This window comes from Rattus norvegicus, chromosome 3, assembly GCF_021556685.1.
Source record: "Rattus norvegicus strain SHRSP/BbbUtx chromosome 3, alternate assembly SHRSP_T2T, whole genome shotgun sequence".
Classification (NCBI taxonomy): domain Eukaryota; kingdom Metazoa; phylum Chordata; class Mammalia; order Rodentia; family Muridae; genus Rattus; species Rattus norvegicus.
In genome coordinates, this window is record NC_141536.1 from 161,711,259 (window position 1) to 161,731,592 (window position 20,334).

General features: G+C 51.0%; 1 protein-coding gene across 1 annotated transcript; it reads left to right on the plus strand.

The window, feature by feature from the left end:
• The first annotated feature begins 4,239 nt into the window (after positions 1–4,239).
• Pck1 (phosphoenolpyruvate carboxykinase 1) lies at positions 4,240–10,189 on the plus strand. Its single transcript, NM_198780.3, has 10 exons — positions 4,240–4,341; positions 4,514–4,778; positions 5,151–5,332; positions 5,893–6,096; positions 6,365–6,552; positions 7,131–7,293; positions 7,903–8,127; positions 8,218–8,349; positions 8,883–8,978; positions 9,112–10,189. Exons 2-10 carry the CDS (start codon positions 4,555–4,557, stop codon positions 9,564–9,566), a joined length of 1,869 nt encoding a protein of 622 aa, NP_942075.1. The 5' UTR covers positions 4,240–4,341; positions 4,514–4,554; the 3' UTR covers positions 9,567–10,189.
• Positions 10,190–20,334: the final 10,145 nt, after the last annotated feature.

The following is a 20,334-nucleotide window of genomic DNA, read 5'->3' on the forward strand; positions in this document are numbered from 1 at the left end:
GCCTCGAACTCACAGAAATCCACCTGCCTCTGCCTCCTGAGTGCTTAAAGGCATAAGGCTAAAGGTGTGTGCCACCACCACCCAGTTCAGGGATTTTCTTAAAACATCCAGCACCACATGTACGGGCTGGCTGTGTGATTTGCAGGGTCAAGTACAGAACAAAAGTAAAGGACCCTTCCTTTGCTTTCTCCACGTGCATGGCGCTCACAACTTGCTAGTTAAATGTCACACTTCTTCAGGCTCTTGGATACTGACAGACATTGGAAGATGCCCAAAGATGCCTGGACTCAACCTACCTCGCTCTGCTGAAGCAAGGTCCTTTTCAGGGATAGAGTGTGATTGGTCACTCGGTAGGGTAGCCACAAAGGCCCAAGAACAGAGAATATATTCTTCCAAGAGACAGCCATGCCCATAATATTTTGAGTCTTCCTGGGGCTGAGTATGTAGGAGGTATTGGCTATGTGTGCCTGAAGACGAAGTCCTGGAGGCATTAGAGGTAATCAAAGTCCTAGGCTCACAGTTTGTAGAACCTCCATTCTGCTCAAGAATACCAACATCCAGCCAGCCAGTGTTTGCTGAGTGAATGCGTGTGATTCCTTTCTTGAGCCTCAATTTCCTAAACTCTGAGTGGAGAAGACTATGATGATCAGAGGGGACCATGGGAAGTCGGCCTTTAGGAAGTTCTTTCTTCACAGGGCTGGGACCTAGTGGGCGCCGGAGAGAATATGGTTAGCAAACAGGACTTTAAATAGTTCTTTTTTTTTTTTCTGGAGCCGAGGACAGAACCCAGGGCCTTGCGCTTGCTAGGCAAGCGCTCTACCACTGAGCTAAATCCCCAACCCCGGGTTTAAATAGTTCTTTGTCTTGTCAGAGTTGTTATCTTTCTCAAGGTTACAGCCGATGAGACTGAGGCTGAGGTAACACATACATAGGTTCTGAAGGAGCACGGAGGAAGATAGTTGTGATGGCTGTTCTTGGTTGTCACCTTTACTACACTGGGAATGAACCACAATCCAGAAAGGCAGGGCACACCTGGGAGAGACGCGTGTGCTTGGTTTGAAGTGGGCGAATCCACTTCTAGTCTGGATCTTTGGGTTTCGTTGTTGTTGTGTTGTTTTGCCTTTTTTTTTTTTTTTTGGTTCTTTTTTTCGGAGCTGGGGACCGAACCCAGGGCCTTGCGCTTCCTAGGCAAGCGCTCTACCACTGAGCTAAATCCCCAGCCCCTGTTTTGCCTTTTTTGAGATAAAGTTTCTTCATAAGCCCTGGCTGTCCTGGTCCTAGCTCTGTAGACCAGGCTGGCCCCGACTCATAGAAATCCGCCTGCCTCTGACTCCTGAGTACTGGGAGACACTCATCTTCAATCCAGATCTTCAGGCAGGAAGACACACCTTTAATCTGGGCCACACCTTGTGCTGGAAGTCTATATTAGGACATGGAAGAAGGAAACTTTTGCTCTTTGCCTGCTTGCCCTCCTGTTGCCAGCACATTGGAGCCTACTTCTTCAGGGTCCCAGCCTATGCCGAAGATCAGCAGAGACGTCCAGCCTTGTGGGGCAAGCAGCTACTGGGTTCTTGGACCTTCTGTTCACAGCCAGACATTGTTGGGTTAGCTGGACTGTAGCCTGTAAATTATTCCAAAAAACTTACACACACACACACACACACACACACACACACACACACACACACATGTTTGTGTGTGAGAAAGGATATATATGTGTGTGTATATATATACATATATACATAAAACATACATATATTATATATACATATATATAATACTTTCACATGTATATACATAAAACACATACATATATTATACACATAGATACAGATGGATGGATAGATAGATCTATAAGTTTTGTCACTCTAGAAATCCTTGACTAATATAACAGTATAATTTTGAACCTGTTTCTGAGTGCCTGGTCTTCCTCTCTTCCTCTCCAAAGCGGCTTCACATTCATAAACAACTGTTTACAGGCTTGACAGAAAGCCTCCCTGACCTAAGGGAACATGAGCCCAGTAGCCCCTGAGAGTCTAGGGGGTCTCCCTATGTCTGGGTGAGAAACCATGTGGGAAACTCCCACTCGGTGGGAATCCCTGGCCCTCTGCTTGCCCTGTACGAGCGCTGAACATCACACAAGGTGGGCTGGGAGCTCTTTGGGGAGTCCTAAGAGGGCAGCTGGCAATGGACACCTAGCAGTCCCTTTGAGACTTATTTCAGATGGAGCTGTAGAAAGATGCCATGGCTCACAGTGCCTCCCTGGGAAGGGGGCAGAGGGCTGCCCAGTGAGGCCTCTTGCGAGCAGGAAATCACCAGAGACAAGGAAAGACCAGACCCCAGGATGACCTCAGTTAGGCCTTGCCCGACTGTCCTCAGAGTCCCATTCTCTGTGTCCTGGTTCTTTTAGAAGATCATGGACCTCCAGGTCATTTCGTAACCGGAATCTGCCTTGCGGGGGGTTTTGACAAGCTATGGTATAGTGTATGTGGGGGTACTGACGAATTGGAAGATCATGGAGACCCCTTCTCCTCCTCCATCATTGGTCTGCCACATCCCTCCCAGGAGACTCACAGCAGAGAGACCTTGGATGTATGTAGGGTGCTTTAAAACTCCAGCTGAGTTACAGTCTCTCCTTTCTGTTTTCACCTTAACCTTCCAGGGATGCAAACCCACGACAGGTTTAGCAGCAGAGTGGAGGCTGGCCATGAATCTCAGAGAAAGTGCTCACTGGAAAGGCTGGTTTAGCCCAGGCCTGATGTGGAGGCACTGAGCTGGACGTTCTAGCGGGGTTGACACCCAACAGTTTACATAGGGGGAGGCCACCCCTCCTGAGCAGTCTCGGTGACTTGAAGAGGAAGCCGCTTCTTCTGTACCAACACAGAAGCTCCAGCGAACCCCCAGAATGCTGGCAGTGTGGGTGCTATGTAAAAGTATTTACATAGCTTTGTAGAGTGAGCCAAGCCCAGTCTGTTTGGGATGACTCTTCACAGTGCCTCGAATCTGTCACACGTCTTAGTAAGCAGAGTCACAGAGTTTCTGTCACATCATCCTCCTGCCTACAGGGAAGTAGGCCATGTCCCTGCCCCCTACTCTGAGCCCAGCTGTGGGAGCCAGCCCTGCCCAATGGGCTCTCTCTGATTGACTTCTCACTCACTTCTAAACTCCAGTGAGCAACTTCTCTCGGCTCGTTCAATTGGCGTGAAGGTCTGTGTCTTGCAGAGAAGGTTCTTCACAACTGGGATAAAGGTCTCGCTGCTCAAGTGTAGCCCAGTAGAACTGCCAAGCCCCTTCCCCTCCTCTCCCTAGACTCTTGGATGCAAGAAGAATCCAGGCAGCTCCAAGGGTGATTGTGTCCAACCTAGAATGTCTTGAAAAAGACATTAAGGGGACTAGAGAAGACAGGGGATCCAACGGTTCTCTGCAGCCCAGCCTGACTGACATGTAACTCTTCTGGTTCTCACCAGCCAGCTGGACCTGCTTAGTATTCTTTCTGCCTCAGTTTCCCAGCCTGTACCCAGGGCTGTCATAGTTCCATTTCAGGCAGTAGTAATGAATGAGCTGACATAAAACATTTAGAGCAGGGGTCAGTATGTATATAGAGTGATTATTCTATATCAGGCATTGCCTCCTCGGAATGAAGCTTACAATCACCCCTCCCTCTGCAGTTCATCTTGGGGTGGCCAGAGGATCCAGCAGACACCTAGTGGGGTAACACACCCCAGCCAACTCGGCTGTTGCAGACTTTGTCTAGAAGTTTCACGTCTCAGAGCTGAATTCCCTTCTCATGACCTTTGGCCGTGGGAGTGACACCTCACAGCTGTGGTGTTTTGACAACCAGCAGCCACTGGCACACAAAATGTGCAGCCAGCAGCATATGAAGTCCAAGAGGCGTCCCGGCCAGCCCTGTCCTTGACCCCCACCTGACAATTAAGGCAAGAGCCTATAGTTTGCATCAGCAACAGTCACGGTCAAAGTTTAGTCAATCAAACGTTGTGTAAGGACTCAACTATGGCTGACACGGGGGCCTGAGGCCTCCCAACATTCATTAACAACAGCAAGTTCAATCATTATCTCCCCAAAGTTTATTGTGTTAGGTCAGTTCCAAACCGTGCTGACCATGGCTATGATCCAAAGGCCGGCCCCTTACGTCAGAGGCGAGCCTCCAGGTCCAGCTGAGGGGCAGGGCTGTCCTCCCTTCTGTATACTATTTAAAGCGAGGAGGGCTAGCTACCAAGCACGGTTGGCCTTCCCTCTGGGAACACACCCTTGGCCAACAGGGGAAATCCGGCGAGACGCTCTGAGATCTCTGATCCAGACCTTCCAAAAGGAGGAAGAAAGGTAGGCAGGGCCATTCCACTCTCCTCTCCAAAAGTACCACTGAGGGGTCCACTCACAGTCTTTGCCCTGACAACCAAGGCCCTCTAGCCATGTGCAACTCATGCAAAGTCTACAGAAGGAACGGGAAGGGCCCATGGGTGCCGGTGTTCAAGAGCCTCTCTTTTTGTTTCAGGTGGCACCAGAGTCCCTGCCTCTCTCCACACCATTGCAAGAATGCCTCCTCAGCTGCATAATGGTCTGGACTTCTCTGCCAAGGTCATCCAGGGCAGCCTCGACAGCCTGCCCCAGGAAGTGAGGAAGTTTGTGGAAGGCAATGCCCAGCTGTGCCAGCCAGAGTATATTCACATCTGCGACGGCTCCGAGGAGGAGTACGGGCGGCTGCTGGCCCACATGCAGGAGGAGGGTGTCATCCGCAAGCTGAAGAAATATGACAACTGGTGAGTCCCTTCAGCCCAAAGTCTCTGGCCTACAGGCTCCTCAGCTCTACCTTCTCGGAGTCTGGAGAATAAAGACCCTTGCAGTAGCAAACGCCTGAGAAGCTTAGGAGATCAGTCAGAATCCAGACACCCTGTGAGGTTAGCATAGCCAGCTTCTAGATTCCAGATAGCCATGCAAGGCGGCCCCTTTCCCTAGGGCCAGCTCATGGCTTAGCAAATGTCTACCTGGTCAAGTTCCCGTTGGCTTGGCTTCCATACCTAAGTAACACGGTCAACGTCCTTGTGTCTGCAAGGCCGGGAAGAGCCTGAGGTAGGCAAGAGAGGTACATCCCCAAGGGTACCTTGCTGAAGGCATCCCTGTGACTTTTTCAGTTGGCTGGCTCTCACTGACCCCAGGGATGTGGCCAGGATCGAAAGCAAGACGGTCATCATTACCCAAGAGCAGAGAGACACCGTGCCCATCCCCAAAAGTGGGCAGAGCCAGCTGGGCCGCTGGATGTCAGAAGAGGACTTCGAGAAAGCATTCAACGCCAGGTTCCCGGGGTGCATGAAAGGTGGGTGAGGCCAGACCCCAGGCCTGACAGTGTGCTGTGTGCACAGTTCACGCTCCCGGTGGTGGCTTGAGCTGCAAAGGGTGGCCCGCGTGCGAAGCTCGCCGTCTGGTTCTGTCTCACGGAATATCAAATTGTTCTCTGAGAGTACGGGTGGCTCCGACCTGTCATCTCAGACATGGAAGCTGAGGCAGGGGCATTCAAAGTTTAAGGCCAGCCTGAGCACTTTACAGCTTGGTCTCAAAAGAAACAGTCTCCACGGTGGGGTGTTTGCCTAGAATTTCCAAGGCCCTGGCTCCAATCCTTAATGTCAAATAGATAAAGCAGAAAACACACACACACAAAATGCTTCCCATTCATGTGGACGTAAAGCAGCTAAATTCAGCCAAACAGGGGGGCTGTGAAAAGTTTAATTTCAGCATTTTGCTGTTTCTACTGGTCTCTGAAACCAGAGGCTGGTGGCCAGTAGGGCATGGTGTGGAAGACGTAGCTGGAAGATGAGTCAAGGAAGCTCAGAGGGCCTCCTTGGCTTCTTACCTATTTCTACCCATCCACCTCTGCAGGCCGCACCATGTATGTCATCCCATTCAGCATGGGGCCGCTGGGCTCACCTCTGGCCAAGATTGGTATTGAGCTGACAGACTCGCCCTATGTGGTGGCCAGCATGCGGATCATGACACGGATGGGGACCTCTGTGCTGGAGGCCCTGGGCGATGGGGAGTTTATCAAGTGCCTCCACTCCGTGGGGTGCCCTCTCCCCTTAAAAAGTAAGTACCTCCTTTCCAGATCAAAAGGGAAGAGTTCGGGGAAGGGCTTAGTGGGTAGGATGCTCACCCAGGGTGCAAGAGGCCCCGAGTTTGATGCCGGACACCAAATCAACTGATCATGCTGGGACAGGCCTATCACCCCGGCACTCAGGAGTCAGAAGGATCAGTTCCAGGTCCCTCTCAGCTCCGTAGCTGGTTCGAGGCCAGCCTGGAGACTTGGGCAGGGATGTGTGTATCGCAAGCTCACGACTGCTTTGCTTGTTTTCAGAGCCTTTGGTCAACAACTGGGCCTGCAACCCCGAGCTGACCCTGATTGCTCACCTCCCGGACCGCAGAGAGATCATCTCCTTCGGAAGCGGATACGGTGGGAACTCACTGCTTGGGAAGAAATGCTTTGCGCTGCGGATCGCCAGCAGGCTGGCTAAGGAGGAAGGGTGGCTGGCGGAGCACATGCTGGTACGTGGTCGTCGGGGAATCCTGGGCGGGAAATTCGGAGGGCCTGGGGTGGCAAAGGTGGGCCATGTCGAGATTCCCCAACCTCTGAGGACTTAAGGGCAGATTGGAGTCAACGCCGAGGTGACTCTAAGTACCCCCAGCGTTCGTCTCTTGGGAAGGGGCTCAGACACACTAGAGCAACACTGACAGTGGGAATTTTATTCCTCTGCACCCCATCAGTTTACCCCGATGCAGGAGGGACGGATCATGGGGATCTGCCTTTGGGGAGATGCTAGGCGCTTTCCAAGACCTTTGCTGGAGGAGGGGGGGTCACAGGTCTTCGTTTCTTAGACAACAGCAGTGACCTCAGTCTCCCCTCTTCCTTCCCTTTAGTCCTCATCACATTCCTTTCAGTTTTCTGCCCCCTCCCACCTTCCGCTAGTGTGGAAGGCAGTCCTGAGTTTTTGTTGAAGATATGCACACCCTTCGTCTCTCTCTTTTGCCAGATGGATGATACGGAGTAATGGGTTTTTACTGTAACAGTTTTATACACGCACATCGAGGATCAGAGATAGTAAAACTGATCCCTGTCCCTTCAGATCCTGGGCATAACTAACCCCGAAGGCAAGAAGAAATACCTGGCAGCAGCCTTCCCCAGTGCCTGTGGGAAAACCAACCTGGCCATGATGAACCCCACCCTCCCCGGGTGGAAAGTTGAATGTGTGGGTGATGACATTGCCTGGATGAAGTTTGATGCCCAAGGTGAGTCTCTGGGTCTGGCTGATGACCATCATGACTCCCGGTGAGTGGCTGGCTTCAAACACACCGCCGTCTCCTAAGTTGCTGACTTCAGAGTCAGTAAGGCCTCTGCAGTACTGTCCTGCAGGCCTTCTGTGAGGACCATCTGGATAGAGAAGGCCATGGCAGACTGTTTGCTTTCACACATCTGTTTGCATGGTATTACTGGAGTCACTTAGACAAGTCTATGGGTAAAGGCACTTGCCACCAAGTTTGATGACCTGAGTTTGAATCCCAGAAGTCTAAACCGTGGAAAGAGAGAACTGACTCCTTCAAGTTATCCTCCGACCTCCATATGTGTGCCCTGGAAAACACACACACACACACACACACACACACATGAATAGTAATATTTTAAAATAAGAGAATGTGTTGTAGGAACAGTGAAGAAGCAGAAACCTTCACGGTCTGAGTTGGCCGTGGTGTGTAGATCAAAACAGATGGCTGTGTAGTTTAGGGACGGGTAAGAGAAAGATGTGAACTTCAGGCCGTGGGCTAGCCTAGCAGAGTGTTCAGAACTCTGGGATGCTTGGCTCAAACTCAGACCTCCCTCTCTGGCTTGCAACATTCCAGGCAACTTAAGGGCCATCAACCCAGAAAACGGTTTTTTTGGAGTTGCTCCGGGCACCTCAGTGAAGACAAATCCGAACGCCATTAAGACCATCCAGAAAAACACCATCTTCACCAACGTGGCTGAGACAAGTGATGGGGGTGTTTACTGGGAAGGCATCGATGAGCCCCTGGCCCCAGGAGTCACCATCACTTCCTGGAAGAACAAAGAGTGGAGACCACAGGATGGTGAGTCCCCTGAGAGGCCATGTGCTCTGGCTTCTGGGTGCCACCTATGTGGGCCATGCTAAGGGGTATCTCTCTCTCTCTCTCTTGTAGAGGAACCGTGCGCCCATCCCAACTCGCGATTCTGCACCCCTGCCAGCCAATGTCCCATTATTGACCCCGCCTGGGAATCTCCTGAAGGAGTGCCCATCGAAGGCATCATTTTTGGTGGCCGTAGACCTGCAGGTGAGTCTTCTATTCAGGCTGGGAACCTGGGGGACGGCGATACAAGGAAATCCAGTACATATTTTTCCGAGCTGGTTCCAAAGATCTTCCTCCCCCTATATCCAGATTTAAATGGAGGACCAGCCTTCTGATCACTAATGACCTCTCCGGGTCTGGGATCTGAGGTAGCTCAGGGCAGTGCTTGGCTTCACTGAGTGATCTCTGGGCTCTGACTGCCCTTAGCAGGTTTCCTGTTCATTGTCTCTGTAGGTGAAAGGTTAACTCAACAGAAAACTATGCTTGTCGGGCCTGGAGTGGCTCACACCTATAGTCCTAGCACTCGAGTGGATGAGGCAGGGGGATTGCTGCAAGTTCAGGGTTGACCTGGGTTAGAGTAAGCTCCAGGCTATCTTGGGCTACAGAGTGAAACTTCCTCATGGAAAAACAAAAATAAATTAACAAAGAAGGACACCGCTTGGATCGAACAACGGTGTAGTACCTTTAGAAAGCTCAGATGTCTTGAGTTCTTAATGATCCTTGTCCCTCTGCTCAAGGTGTCCCCCTTGTCTACGAAGCTCTCAGCTGGCAGCATGGGGTGTTTGTAGGAGCTGCCATGAGATCAGAGGCCACCGCTGCTGCAGAGCATAAGGGTGAGTCAAAGTCTGGGCTCCAAGGCCCAGGAAAGGCAACCCAAGCCCCCTTCTTGGTGTCTGTCATGAAGGGAGAGGAAGAGAGAATGTGGCATGGGTGGGTCAGAGGTAACTGGTGGTCTCTTTGCGACAGGCAAGGTCATCATGCACGACCCCTTCGCTATGCGGCCCTTCTTTGGCTACAACTTCGGCAAGTACCTGGCGCACTGGCTGAGCATGGCCCACCGCCCAGCAGCCAAGTTGCCCAAGATCTTCCACGTCAACTGGTTCCGGAAAGACAAAAACGGCAAGTTCCTCTGGCCCGGATTTGGTGAGAACTCCCGCGTGCTGGAGTGGATGTTCGGACGCATCGAAGGGGAAGACAGCGCCAAGCTCACTCCCATTGGCTACGTCCCTAAGGAAGACGCCCTGAACTTGAAAGGCCTGGGGGACGTCAACGTGGAGGAGCTGTTCGGAATCTCTAAGGAATTCTGGGAGAAGGAGGTGGAGGAGATCGACAAGTATCTGGAGGACCAGGTCAACGCCGACCTCCCTTACGAAATAGAGAGGGAGCTCCGAGCCCTGAAACAGAGAATCAGCCAGATGTAATCCCGATGGGGGGTGTCCTTGAGAGTCGCCCCTTCCCGCTCACGGCACGCGTTGGGAGCTAGGAGCAAACCAGCAAGCACAATGCTGAGTAGATCAGAAAAGCACCTTTTAATAGTCAGTTGAGTAGCACAGAGAACAGGCTAGGGACAAATAAGATTGGGAGGGGAAATCACGTCTTGTTCTCCGAAGTTCGCATCTGACACTGATGGGGGGTTTGGTTCCACTTCGAGGTCACTCAGGAATCCAGTTCTTCACGTTAGCTGTAGCAGTTAGCTAAAGTGCACAGAAAACATACTTGAGCTGTATATATGTGTGTGAGCATGTGTGTGTGAGCGTGTGCATGCGTGCGTGCGTGCGTGCGCGTGTGTGTGTGTGTGTGTACATGTGTACATGTGTACATGCCTGTCTGTCTCATTGTCTCCAATGTATTTAAAACCTTTGGGGAGAAAAAAAATCTTGGGCAAGTTTGTAGTTATAACTAGAGAGTCGTGTTGCTTTGTTGCTAGTATGTATGTTTAAATTATTTTTATACACTGCCCTTTCTTACCTTTCTTTACATAATTGAAATAGGTATCCTGACCACTTCTTGGAAAAAAAATAAACTTTTATAGAAAAAAAATGGAGGTTCTTTTTTGTTGTTGTTGTTGTTTATTTGAACTAACAGAGGGAGAACAATGCTCCTCTGAGAGCCTTGGGGAGGGGGGTTCACAGCACCACCCCTGGAGGGACTTGTCAGGGCCTGGAGTGTGTGAGGGACAGGAAGGAGGGGAGAAAGCAGAGAGAGAACCCGGTTTCCCTTGTTATAAGTCCTTTGGCCACTAGTTGGCGCTCTTCGGCAGCTTTACGGGACAGACCTGTGGGTTTGCACCGCTGGATCTAGAAGGTCTACAGTGAGTTTTAATGAGAGTTTGAGCCTCCGGGCTCAGCCTTCTCCGAACGTGCAGTGTGGACTGGCACAGGCCCTTCCTTTTCCTCACCTTTAAACCCTTTCATGAGCAACGCTTTTCTAAGTTTCCATGGGCTTAAAGTTTACTGCACTCCTCGTGTGTACTCAATACAGTGAGTGGCCACACCATAGACTCCCCAGGAAGGGAGATTGCAGGGGTTGGTCCAAGGTCAGCCTCCAGCCCTTCCTGGATCTTTTCTGCTCCCTGCGTTTATTGGTTGTTCCAGAAGAGTCTAAACAAACCATAAACTTTATATAGTGTATTATAGGGTGCGTCTGCTCTGCAGATGAGCACATGTTCCCTCCGAGTGTGTGGTCCCTGGGAAGAGCTGGCTCGGATCCCGCCACCCTCCTCCAGCACGCCCCAGCTGCTGGCTCATTCTCATAGTCATTAGACACCTCCGGCCACTCCCCTCACCTCCACAGATCCACAATGCCCCAGGGCTCCAGGAGCATCCACCTGGGTTGGGACTCAGCTGCCTTCACTTCTCCTTGAAGCAAAGCAGGATAGGAGCCTTGAACCAGAGTCTTGGGCTTCTCATGGGTCTTTCAGAGGAACTAAGCAGCACGGACCTGCCTGGCTCCCTCGAGATATGTCCCTGCCAGGAATACTGGAGCTCTGTGAAGCTGTTGCATTAATAGCTCCGGGTGGGCTCCTCTGTGGGGAAGATCGGACCTCCAGTTCCTCCCTAGCTGACAGGTTCAGACACATGACAGCAGGGTCCTCCTGTCCCTCATCTATGTTCCCCAGACAGTACTAGCCCCCTAAGGTATGGGGATGAACAGGATGGCCCAGCTCTGTGCAGGTCTTGGGTTTGTGAAAGATTACAGCTGCTAGTCAACAAATCGAGACTCCCTCTTTTCTCAGTGTGCCTTAGTGTGCGGTCGGTCACATGGAACTCTGAGCCTCAACTTCCCTGGCTGTAAAATGGGTAGATTCTCATTCTCTTGAGGATGTCCAAAGGACTGTGAACAGAATTTCTTTCTATGCCCCAATGCCCACAGTTACCTCTGCTTTTCCCAAGCCAGGGACAAGAGGGCCTGAGCGTGAGTCCAGCAAATCTGCCTTTCTGAGGTGAGCCTTGAGCTAGGATTGTTTGTAGTGCCTTACATAGCTCTGGCATGCAGGGCGCCCTGAGCTCAATCCACGGTACCACAGAAACAAAAACAAGAACAAAAACTGGAAAGAGAGAAAGAGGAGGAGGGAGGGAAGGAAGGGAGAAAGGAAGGAAGGGGAAAAAAGTAAAAATCGTCTTCCAAGAAAAATAACTCACATCTACCCTAAGAGGAGTATTCGGAACCTGAAGGCCAAGTTGCTGACTATCATGGCTGAGGCCTAGGGACCTTCAGGAAAGTCTCCACTGTAAGAAGTAAGGAAAGGGACTAGAGAAATGGCTCATCTGTTCCAGAGGTCCTGAGTTCGAATCCCAGCAACCATACGGTGGCTCACAACCATCTGTAATGAGATCTGATGCCCTCTTCTGGTGTGTCTGAAGACAGTGACAGTGTACTTAGATGTAACAAATAAATAAATCTTAAAAAAAAAAGTAAGAAGTTGTATTTCTTCCAGGCTAGGCCACTGGGTCACATCAGAAAGAAGGGGTGATCTACCAAGTTTGGCCCTGTTGATAGATGGGACGTTCCTCCCACAGGGACGAACAGCAGCTTGAGGTGGAGCACCTGTTGGTTGGGGTAAGCTGGAACTGATAGCCTTCTCTCCTACCCTGAACTTTTGCCTGAAGTTTTCCTGGCTAGCTCTTACGGGAAGCTCAGCAGAGCAAGGGGGTCCCCAGGAGAGGCTCAGGATGCAGGCTGAGCCCACTTGAGGAGTCCTGTATCCGTGACAGGAGGGCAGCTGGTGGAGATCAGTGTGGGGTTAATTATCACAGAACCATACCCTCGAGTCATGTTCTCTTAGCCATCTGGGTCTCCTCAGCATGGGCACAAGGGCTTAGAGAGCTCAGAAATACGTGTAGAGTGGGGACTTGGGGGCTGCCATAGCGGGAGCAGCAGATGTCATTGAGTCCACAGCCACCCCGGGAGAGGGGCCAAGAACACATTTACATGGCTGACACTTCTCCCCAAGAGCCCTTCCCACGCACCCCAGGTCCTGTGGCCCAGCTAAGCTGTGAGCCCCTTGGTAATGGGATATGCAAATGAGTCAGTGTTTGCTAGCCTGAGTGGCAGACCTCCTCTCCAGGCGAAGCAATTTACAGCAAAATACGCTGTAAATATTTGTTCAGCTCAGGAAAATGACTTTAATTGCATAATTAAACTTGTAGGCTCTACTTCCTGCTGAAAGGGTGGGGAGAGGCGGGCAGCCCACAGCTGTCCCTTGGAACTTGTTGACAATGGGGACTGGCCACCGGGTTCTGCACTTCTTCCTAGGGTGCGAGCCTGGGGAGCAATGGGAGAGGGTGAAGGAAGGAGGAGACAGTTATTTGGGGAGCAGAGCAGACCCCAAATCAGAGCAAGGGGTCTGAAGACCTTCAGGCATGCCCCAGCGCTGGTGCCCAAATATCTTCAGCATGTCCCACCACCCATGGGCACCGGTGACTCACGCCAAAGGTCAGCTCACTTTTCTTACACGGAAAAGTGCCAGCATAGGCTTTGATGGTGGCACAGGGACGTCGTCTTACTGCTTGGGAGGCTGAGGTGAGAAGACCACAAGTTCAAGGCCTGCCTGGGCTCTGAGTTAATTCAAGCTGTGCCTAGACAACTTAGTGAGACCTTGTCTCAAAAACAAAGATAGAAGCAAGGTCTAGGAAGCTGTTCAACGGAAGAGTACTCGCCCAACATAATCAGGTCCTGCGTTCAATTCCCAAGGACTAAAAGCAAACAAATAAACAAAACCAAAGTGGGTGGAAAGAGGAAGGGCTTAGTGTTACAAGTCTGCACCAAACCCTTGCAAAATCAAATTATCCTCCTCCTCCTCTTCCTCTTCCTCTTCCCCCTCCTCTTCCTCTTCTTCCTCCTCTTCCTCTTCCTCCTCTTCTTCCTCCTCCTCCTTCTTTCTTTGACATGGTCCGTGTAGTCCAGCCTGGCCTCTAAGCTTTCTGTGTGGCAGAGGTTGGTCTTGAACTCCTGATTCTCCTGCCGATACACCTCAGCCCTGGGGTCACGGGCTTGCTCCAGCTCACCAGTGTACATGGCACCGAGGAGTCATCCAGGGCTCAGCGCATGCTGGACAAGCAGTATTAACTGGACCACAGCCTCTGTCCAACAATCACATTCTCTTTTTTTTGTAAGTGGAAAAGCCAATCAGCAAAGACACATGCGCTCGGCAACTCCATCCCCGTAAGAACCAGAGCAGGCCAGTCTGGGAGGCAGAGATGGGTCAGCGGTGACCAGGCATCCAGGGAGCAGGAGGCTGGGGAGTGTTCGGAAGGTGCAAAGTTCCTCTGGGAAACATTCCAAGGCAGATTGTTAGGGAAGTTTGTACAGTTTTGTGAATATATTAAAACCCGTTAAATCATGCATTTTAACGGGTGGCTTTTATGGTATCTAAATTATAGCTTCATAAAGTTTGTTTATAAAAAAAAAGAAGAAGAAAAAACCCACAGCATAAACAAGCATTCACTTAGCGCACATCGGAGACCAGCTGCCTTCCAAAGAGAGAGCTCGACCTAGGCCGGCATTTGTCACCTGCTAAGAGGTATCCCTGCCTCTCAGGGATTCTTTCTAGAAGAAATTTCAAAGCCGTGGGACAGCTACCGGCTTACCCCATGTTCCCAGGTTCAAAGTCATTTAATTCCAGGCCTGGGAGCTTACTAGGAATTTATCTCACTCATGACTGGATAAGAAACTAATGCCAGCTGGGCTTGGGAGTTCACACCTTCAGTCCCAGCACTTAGGAGGCAGAGGCAGGGGGATCTCTGTGAGTTTGAGGCTAGCCTGGGCCACAGAGTGCGTTCCAGGACACCCATAGCTACACAGAGAAGCCGTGTGTCAGAAAACCAATAAACAAATAAAGAAAGAAAGAATGAATGAACAAATGAATGAATGGATGGATGAATGAGAGAAAGAAAGAAAAGGAATGAGGAGAAAGAAAGAAAAGAAACGATGGCCAAAGAAGTCAAGGCCAGCAAAAAGTCCTTTGGCCAGCAGGTGGCAGAGCTGCGACCACCAGGTCCTCAGTTTCCAGGCACAGACTTTGACCATGACCCCAGATGCTCCTTCTCAGCGGAGGGAAGAGACCCTAGTCCAGAGCCTAGGGCCCTCACCAGAACTGCCATCAGAAGGAAGCCATAGGGCAGCCAGGGTGCTGCCATTGGAAAGGACTAGCCCAGAAGAGGAGGCTCGGAGTCAGGAGCCCCTGCTTCACATTTTGCCCTAGGCTACAGCCTGCTTCAGTCCCAGGCTGCAGAAGACAGGCAGAGACCCCCCAGACTGCCCTTTCAGGGGGCTTGCAGAACTCTTTAGGCCTGATTATAAGACACTGGGCTGCCTTTGGGAGGATCCATCAGGGAGGTAGAAAGAAAACTGTTTGGTGGCCCAGAGGCCCATGATAGAAAAGATTTGGGATCTTGTCACCCAAACACCTTGGCCACCATACCAGATGCCACCTCACAGAGTACAGCTTTCCAGGGTTGGGCAAAGGTAGGCCCGTGATCCAGTTTTGCTTACTGACAAGTTCCCGTCCCGGCTGGAGCTCTGGGTCCTGGTAAGTGGACCTGGGAGCCCGAGATGCCCAGGACTGACTAGTTTGTTCCAGACCTGTTTGGTCCAGTTGGAGTTTCTCAGTCTAAACCCATCCCCTGTGGCTGGCATGCACCCCCTGCCCTGGGTCCCTCTGTTAGTAGAACACTCTACTCCAATGGTTGAACTCAGATCTAGCCACACAGTGGGCAGAGGCCAGGGCTGTCTGAAGTGTTGGGGAAGAGGAAGCCAGGGGCTTCACGACTTATACGGCAGTTGCCCCCCTGTTATGTAAAGTGGAGCTGAGCGCCATTAGCTGATAGGAGATGAAATTTACATTTTGAATTAACTGGGACCATCAACATGCTTCTTTCTGACCCTGGAAAATTAAACACCAAGTCAAAGGGAGCTGTGGGCAGGAGAGACAGGGGTGCAGCCGAGCGTGCCAGACTGCCCCTTTTCTTCTTACTGGTTCTTTTTTCAACAGGCTGCAGGGGATGAGAGGTCTCTGCGGCAAAGTCAGGTGCAGAGAGAGATGGGAAGGCAAGATAGTCATTGTCTCCTGTCGCCCCCTTGGGCAGAAGCACAATAAATCTACACGGCTGAATTAAATTCTGATCTGTCTGGTTTCCCCTGTCACACCCTCCTTTAATAATGGTTATTTATTGAGCACTTATTGTATGCCAAGCACTTAGCTAAGCACTCTATAGATAAAGCAGTCGTGAGTTTGTCTTCTTGATGCCCCCTCACTTCCCGCTGGGGAGGGAGTGTGGTGGGAAAAGTGGAGAGAGAGTCGTATGAAGCTCAGAGTCATGTTGGAAAGTTTGGTTCATCTTTAGGGCACAATGCTGCAAAATGAGTCAGGCTGTCCTGTCTCAGGACCTATGGACAAGCCCTCATCCAGGCATACCGACTCCCTGGCAATGTTGGCTCATGTCTCCATGATGTTCTGAGCCCAAAGAGAACTTGAGAAACTGCAGCTGAAGTTGAGGGAGAGTGGAGAAGGGAACTACACCTCCTCTGACCTCTTGGTGAAGATCTTCCTTCTTGGAAAGGATCAAGGTCCAATGTCCTTCTAACTCTCTGTAGAACAGACATGCTGGGTCACTCAATCTCCCAGCAGCTCCACAGGGTGGAGGCCCCTTCTACCTGTTTTCTTGGCTTTGGTGGATGAATGCTCTCCCAGGACCTGGGTCATAATCCAAGTCGTCCCCGTGCCTTCAACACCGACTGGGTCAGATGTGAGGAAGCCTCGCAGTTTCCTAAGTATGGATCTGTCAGAAAAGGCATTGTCTGCTGGACACCCTAGGCTGTGGGGGGCACAGTCACTGCACACCCATGGAGAACAGAGCAGATGATGAGAGACCCGGCATCTCCCAGTGCTGATGGGGGTCGGGGGAGCACTGGGCACTGAGGAGTGGACATGCCTGTGCTGTCCCTAGTCAGTCATGCTTCTCTGCCAAGGCTGGTGGCCAGGATCAATCCATCACTTTCCAATGAATAGTCAGCGAATGTCCTCTGACTGCCTGGCACTTAGAGTCAGCCCAAGTACTTAAATGAGCTTACGGGGATTGACTTTCCTAATGAATGGGTCCCTCAGGAAGATCCCTCCTTCTCTAGGGGTCATTGACAAACTTCTTGAAGTTCCTACATTTCAAGAGTGACTGTATGTGTGTGTGTGTGTGTGTGTGTGTGTGTGTGTGTGTGTGTGTTTAAGATTGACAGGTTCTCACTTCTGTTGCACTCATAACCGTCTGGTCACCTCTGGGCCACACTTCAGAATATGCAATTTAGCCTGTGCACTGAAAGTTGGCATCTCTGGGATTGTGTCTTTTCAGTTCATCCATCCACTCACACACCCATCTATTCTTTCACTCACCCATCTATCCACATAGCCACTAACTTATCATCCACCTATTCTTCCACCCATTCACCCATACACTCATCTATCATCCACCCATCCATCCATCCACCCATCTATCAACCCATTATCTATTCTTTCACCTATTCACCCATCTACTTATCCATCCATCCATCCATCCACCCACCCATCCATCCATCCATCCACCCATCTATCAACCCATTCATCTATTCTTTCACCTATTCACCCATCTACTTATCAATCCATCCATCCATCCATCCATCCATCCATCCATCCACCCATCTATCAACCCATCTATCAACCCATCCATCTATTCTTTCACCTATTCACCCATCTACTTATCCATCCATCCATCCATCCATCCACCCACCCATCCATCCATCCATCCACCCATCTATCAACCCATTCATCTATTCTTTCACCTATTCACCCATCTACTTATCCATCCATCCATCCACCCACCCATCCATCCATCTATCCACCCATCTATCAACCCATTCATCTATTCTTTCACCTATTCACCCATCTACTTATCCATCCATCCACCCATCCATCATCCATCCATCCATCTACCCACCCACCCATCCATTCATCTGTCCATTTGCCAATCTTCCATTCACACCTACCTATCCATCCACCTATCCACTTATCAACATGCCCACATACTCATCCATCTATTCCTCCCGCCCATCTATCCACACATCTATCCATCCATCAGCCTAACCACCTACCCACCCATCCATCTGCCCATCCTACCATCTATCCATCCACATAGCCATCCACTCACACTTCATCACCTGCCTGTCCATATATCCACCACTCAATCAGCCATCTTTCTTTTTTCCCTTTCCTCTTTCCCTCTCTCCTCTAGCTCCTTTCCCTTCTGTTTGGTTACCTATGTTGATATTCTCCAACCATCTATGCTTCTAGATGCTCTGCATCTTTCGTGCCTTTGCCTTCAGTCTCCAGTCACTACTATTATCTCCCTCCGAGGACCAACCGTAACCCCTGTGCCTAGCCTCAGCCCGCCTTCCACCTTATCACTAAGGCAGCAGCTGAACCGTCCTGACTCCCCCATGTGCCATCCGTGTGTCTGTCACCACTAAAGCCAACAGGCACACAGGGAGCCCAGGGAGAGCTGGGAACTGGGAACACTCTTGATAGTCCATGGGATGACGTGGAATTTGGAAAATGGGGATCTAAAGGGCACAGGAATTCTAAGATGTTGATGCATGGAACGCGGTGTCAGGGTTTGAGGTGCAGTGGAGAATAAATGGGGGAGAAGCACAGGGGAGATGCTGCATCTACGGCTGCACATTGCATGGATGGAGGTCTTAGGGACAGGAGAAATGTGGTGTGGCCAACCTCACACTGGGGAAGTTGACTAAAACCCACCCACGTGGCTGACCTAGGCTGCATTCTGTTGTTCGGGGTCTAGGTTGATGGCGGTAGGGTGACTAGAGTAGCCCTCTTCCTTGGACGCTCTTCTCAGGCTGGAAGATGAGACCAGGGGTACTGTGAATTCAGGCCCAGATGCCTGGCTTTCCTCACATTACCTCAAGGCTCGTGTCCCCAGCTCTAATCTCCAGGGAGCCTGGGCAGCCGGAAGTCAGAGGCCAGCTGCTATCAGCATGACTAGTGGTTTGGTGGTCAAGTCAAGTCCCCATGGTCAATTTGTAATGGCCATTTTGGAACAAAGAGATGGAGGGAAGCAGACACTTCCCAGCATTGGCCCTTGCCAGGGACAGAGTGGGCCTTTGATGGCTTCACACATAAGTGTCGGCCTGCTGTTAGGCAGAACTTTCCAGCACCCGGCAGGTTCCAAGTTAATTTCCAGGGAGGAAATTAGATGAGAACTGGCTTTGAAAGCACAGAGAATCTTGTGTTTAAAAACTTGGTTGCCAGGGAAACTCTTTCTCCAGTGCTTGCTTTGCCACTGAGTGATAAATTAAACCCTAACTGAAGGGAAATTAAGGAGATGGTGGAGCTCGGGAGAGGCTGAGGCCAGGCAGCTGCAGGAGGGGACTGAGTCTTTAGGTGTCCCCTCATCCTGGAAAACAGGCCCCCTACTGCAGGGGTTTGAGTGTCCCTCTAAGGGGAAACAAGCTACAAACAGCTGGGTGCCACATTCAGTGAAAGGCCAGGTACTGCTAGAGGGAACAGAAAATGTCATCCTGTTAGGGAGTCGGTAATAATAATCACATCGTGAGAGCTGTGCCTTGGACCCCTGTGGTCTGGCTAATGCTGGCAGCATCAGGCAGGGGCTAAAGCTACTGCAGATCTACCAACCTGGGGGGGACAAACAACTTAGCATGGAAAGCATGGTCCCATCGGAACATCCGTCTACCCTACAATCTATCTACCCACTAAGCCAGCCATCTTCTCACTTCCTGGTTCACTCACCCATCTGTCTAGCTGTCTACATGGCCAAGCACCTGCCGCCACCCTACCCACACACGTGCAACTGGGATTGACAGAATAATGGATGGATGGATGACTAGGCAATCAATGAACGGACAGCCAGGTGGAGAGACAGATGAATGGGCGGGTGGATAGATGGATGGGTGGATAGACTGGTGAATGGATGCATGGACGGACAGATGGACAGGTGCAAGAGTAGATTGGCAGATGGATGGATGGATAGATGGATGGATGGATGGGTGGGTGGATGGATGGGTAGGTGGATGGATGGATGGGTGGATGGATGGATGGATGGGTGGATGGGTGGGTGGGTGGATGGGTAGGTGGATGATGGGTAGGTGGATGGATGGATGGATGGGTAGGTGGATGGAAGAGTAGGTCAACAGGTGGGTAGATATTTGGATGCCTGGTGTGATGGCTGGCTGGATAGATGGATGGGTATGAGATGTGTGCCCATGGCTACCTCCCTTTAACTACCTAGTGACATTCTAAAGCTAATGACTAGCTTTGATTTCTTAGAGGTCTCTATTCCCTGTGGATTTTCCAACCACTTTGTCCTTTCAACACCATTACTTGGGGTTATGTCTGTCCCCTTTCAATAGGCAAGGCTGCAAAGTAGTTCTCAGAGGAAAGGTTGGACGGTCACCCTCATTTGCAGTGAAGGAAAGGAGGGGCACTGGGCTTCACGACCCTCTGCCTGTCGGTACTTCTGATCCTACGAGGGACTCACAGGTGGAATGGAAAGCCACCATCCCAGGCTGCCCCATGCCCAGCCCCCACGCACTGTCTGCACACAGCTGGCCCTCCTTTCCATGGGATAAACACGGCCAGTGCCAGCGTGGTGAGCAGGGGGTGAAAGTCCAGGTCAGGAACCTCCTGCT

Excerpts from the sequence above, each read along its gene's own strand:
- Pck1 (NM_198780.3), top strand. The coding sequence starts at position 4,555 with ATGCCTCCTCAGCTGCATAATGGTCTGGACTTCTCTGCCAAGGTCATC. Across the intron at positions 8,128-8,217 it reads AGAGTGGAGACCACAGGATG|AGGAACCGTGCGCCCATCCC; the intron begins GTGAGTCCCCTG and ends TCTCTCTTGTAG. Across the intron at positions 8,979-9,111 it reads CGCTGCTGCAGAGCATAAGG|GCAAGGTCATCATGCACGAC; the intron begins GTGAGTCAAAGT and ends TCTTTGCGACAG.